Source organism: Aplysia californica, unplaced genomic scaffold, assembly GCF_000002075.1.
Source record: "Aplysia californica isolate F4 #8 unplaced genomic scaffold, AplCal3.0 scaffold00071, whole genome shotgun sequence".
NCBI lineage: Eukaryota > Metazoa > Mollusca > Gastropoda > Aplysiida > Aplysiidae > Aplysia > Aplysia californica.
This window is the reverse complement of record NW_004797341.1, coordinates 1345438-1348791: the sequence shown is the minus strand read 5'-3', so window position 1 is coordinate 1348791 and position 3354 is coordinate 1345438. Positions and strand designations below refer to the sequence as shown.

At 44.0% G+C, this 3354-nt stretch overlaps 1 protein-coding gene across 1 annotated transcript in view; it reads left to right on the top strand.

The window, feature by feature from the left end:
- LOC101861878 (neurogenic locus notch homolog protein 3) overlaps positions 1-3354 on the top strand; it is a 23054-nt gene that overhangs the window by 11952 nt on the left and 7748 nt on the right. Inside the window, exons 4-5 of the mRNA XM_035968636.1 lie at positions 347-1166; positions 2480-2689. Coding sequence (XP_035824529.1) covers positions 347-1166; positions 2480-2689 — 1030 coding nt within the window. The remainder of the gene's footprint in view (positions 1-346; positions 1167-2479; positions 2690-3354) is intronic.

Genomic DNA, 3354 nt, shown 5'->3' with positions numbered 1-3354 from the left:
GGTGGTGGTGATGGTGGTGGTGATGGAGGTGGAGTAGGGTGGTAGTTGCAGTGATCGTGGTTGCGTTGATGATGATGATGATGATGATGATGATGATGATGATGGTGATGGTGATGATGATGATGATGATGATGATGATGGTGGTGGTGGTGGTGGGTGATTCTGTTGCAGTTAGCTGTATTTGTAGCTGTTGTTGTTGTTGTTTTAGCTATATTTGTAGCTGTTGTTGTTGTTGTTGTTGTTGTTGTTGTTGTTGTTGTTGTTTCTGCTAGGGGGGTTTTTTGCTACTGTTACCACAGCCAGCCTCCGAAAATAAATTATACTGTCTCCTCCTCTCCCAACCCAGGTGCGGAAAGTGGACGAGACTTGCGAGGGCGCCATTAACGGCGAGTGTGTTCCGAACGCAAACTGCCTGCGCGGCCGATGCGCATGCGACCTGGGATACTACGCGAAAGGCGCGTTCTGCTTACGTCACATCAACGCCACAGATTCCTGCGAGGGGGTTCCCAGCGAGTGCACCCCGTTCGCGAAATGTACCCTGGGCGTTTGTCAGTGTGGGGACTGGTACTACCCGAAAGACGGCAAGTGCGCTCGGCTGATTAACTCCACGAACTCGTGCGACTACACGCCGGGGGAGTGTGTAGAACACGCCTCGTGTGTCGGCGGGGAGTGTGTGTGTGGGGAAGGCTACTACCCTAAGGACGGTCTGTGTAGCGTGCTGGTGAGTGTTCCCGAGCCCTGCGACTACACACCGGGCGAGTGTGTCGAGCACGCGCGTTGTGACGTGCTGACGCAGACGTGTCGCTGCGAGGAAGGCTTCTACGACGAGGGTGGGCGGTGCTTCCCGCTGAGGAACGCCTCCCAGCCTTGCTCCGCCTCCCGCCAGTGCGTGATGGACAGCTCCTGCGACGGGGGCGGGGTCTGCGCGTGTGACGTAGGCTTCTACGAGATGGATGGTCGGTGCTTCTTGCTGGTGAACGCCACGCAGCGTTGCTCGCTGGACAAGCAGTGCGTAAACCACAGCGCGTGCGTGAAGGACGAGTGCACGTGTCACCTTGGCTACTTCCCCAAGGACGGCGCCTGCCTGGTGTGGGTCAACGCTACTGACCCTTGTGACGCCATTGGTCAGTGTGTGCCGAACTCGGAATGCCAGGTCTTCAACGGAGGTCAGTACATTTTTTAAAGAGGGGTTGATTCTGTTTTGAAGTTTTGTTGGGGTTTGGGGTCTTTGTTTGTTTAAGAAAAAAACTCAAAGCGTCTCTTAAAACTCTAACTCTAAGCTATGCGTTATTATGTAAAATCGTCTTTAAAAATGAATTTGGCTTTATTTAATTTTAATTTACATTTCCATAATAAATGAATAATATCAAATCAGAATTGACCCTCCTCTATTTCCACAACGTTATACAAAATGTATCAACTCGGTACTCATCCTCTTCTGAACCTGTATCCACAATATCATTTATAATGAAAGATTTAACAAGTCAGAACTCAACCTCTCTCTACTATTTCTGTAATAAATAATAGTATACAAGATTTAAGAACTGAACACTCAAACCCTTCTGTTTCTTTAATAATAATGTTATACAAGATTTAATAAATCAACCCTGAACCTCTTCTGTTACCATTATGTTATTGTTCAAAATGTAACAGGTCAATACTGTTACTGTTGTACGCTGCGCTGTATTGTAAAGCGCCCAGAGCCTGTGTACTTTAATCGGGGTTTAGCGCTATATAAACGTCATTTATTATTATTACTCAACCCCCCACCACACACACACACACAATCCTACCCCTTTATTTAGGGCGCTGCTCCTGCGGCGACAAGGTCGTGTCTGTCATTGTAAACGACCAAGACAAACTTCTCCCTGTGAGATTGTGAGATGAATAAAGATTGTCCTTGCCATTGTCATTGTCATTGTCGGTCATTATCATTGTCAGTCATTATCATTATCATTGTCATTATCATTATCATTGTCATTATCATTGTCAGTCATTATCATTGTCATTGTCATTGTCATTGTCTTTCATTGTCATTGTCATTGTAATTGTCAGTCATTGTTCTTATCATTGTCATTGTCATTATCATTGTCAGTCATTATCATTGTCAATTGTCATTGTCATTGTCAGTAATTATCATTGTCATTGTCATTGTCATTGTCATTACCATTGTCATTGTCAATTGTCATTGTTATTGTTATTGTCTGTCATTATCATGGTCAATTGTCATTGTCATTGTCATTATCATTGTCATTATCATTGTCATTATCATTCTCATTATCATTCTCATTATCACTGTCAATTGTCTGACGGGCCGACAGATGAACTGAACAGGACGGCCCAATTTAGGACAGATACCGGACTTCAAGTGTGATGCAATCAAGAAGAAGAAGAAAGAAGTCACTGTCATTGTTAGTCATTATCATTATCATTGTCAGTCATTTTCATTGTCATTGTCAAGCTTTTTCCTTTCCCCCAGGCACGTGCGTGTGCCACGAAGGTTTCTTCACCTTGCACGGCAGCTGTGAGCCCATCGTGAACGCCTCCAGCACGTGCGGCCCGCTTGACCAGTGTGTGGACAACGCGCTGTGTAACTGGGACACGACGGGCACATGCGACTGTGTCAGAGGTCACTACACGGCCGGGGGTCAGTGCCCTGAGCAGATCAACGCCACGCAGAAGTGTACAGGTGAGCAGTTAGTTTTATTGTGCTGTCAAAAATGCATGGCACAACTTATCTTCAAATATCTCTTAAACGCGTGAATCAATGTCACCCATACTTTGCACAGCAGTTTGGATCAATTTGTCTTAACTTAATCATATTTTTCCACAGCAGGTGAGGCTAGATTTTAAAACTTTTCTTCATAAATATATATAAAATACTACAAATCTTCTTCACGCGGAAAATGGAATTGTTCACAGCCCTTCCCGCTTCTCACTCACATTTAGATCACGCATATGGGCTACGTCACAGCTCATCAATGACAATCTTTTTTGCAAAATTTGTTACAAGAAATTATTTTTATAGCGAACACATTTTTGCACTTGTGGTTCTCAAGACATGCGTTCAGTACTAAAGCAATATTGCCCCAGCTGTAAACATTTAAATTTCTAGAATACAGTAATACAGGTAAAACCTCAGTTTTAGTTTATAAGAGATGTACGGCGCTTACAACACAGTTTTAGTTAGAGTTGTACGGCGCTTACAACACAGTTTTAGAGAGAGTTTTATAGCGCTTGCAACACAATTTTAGTGAGAGTTTTTACAGCGCTTGCAACATAATTTTAGTGAGAGTTTTTACAGCGCTTGCAACACAATTTTAGTGATAGTTTTATGGCACTTGGAACACAATT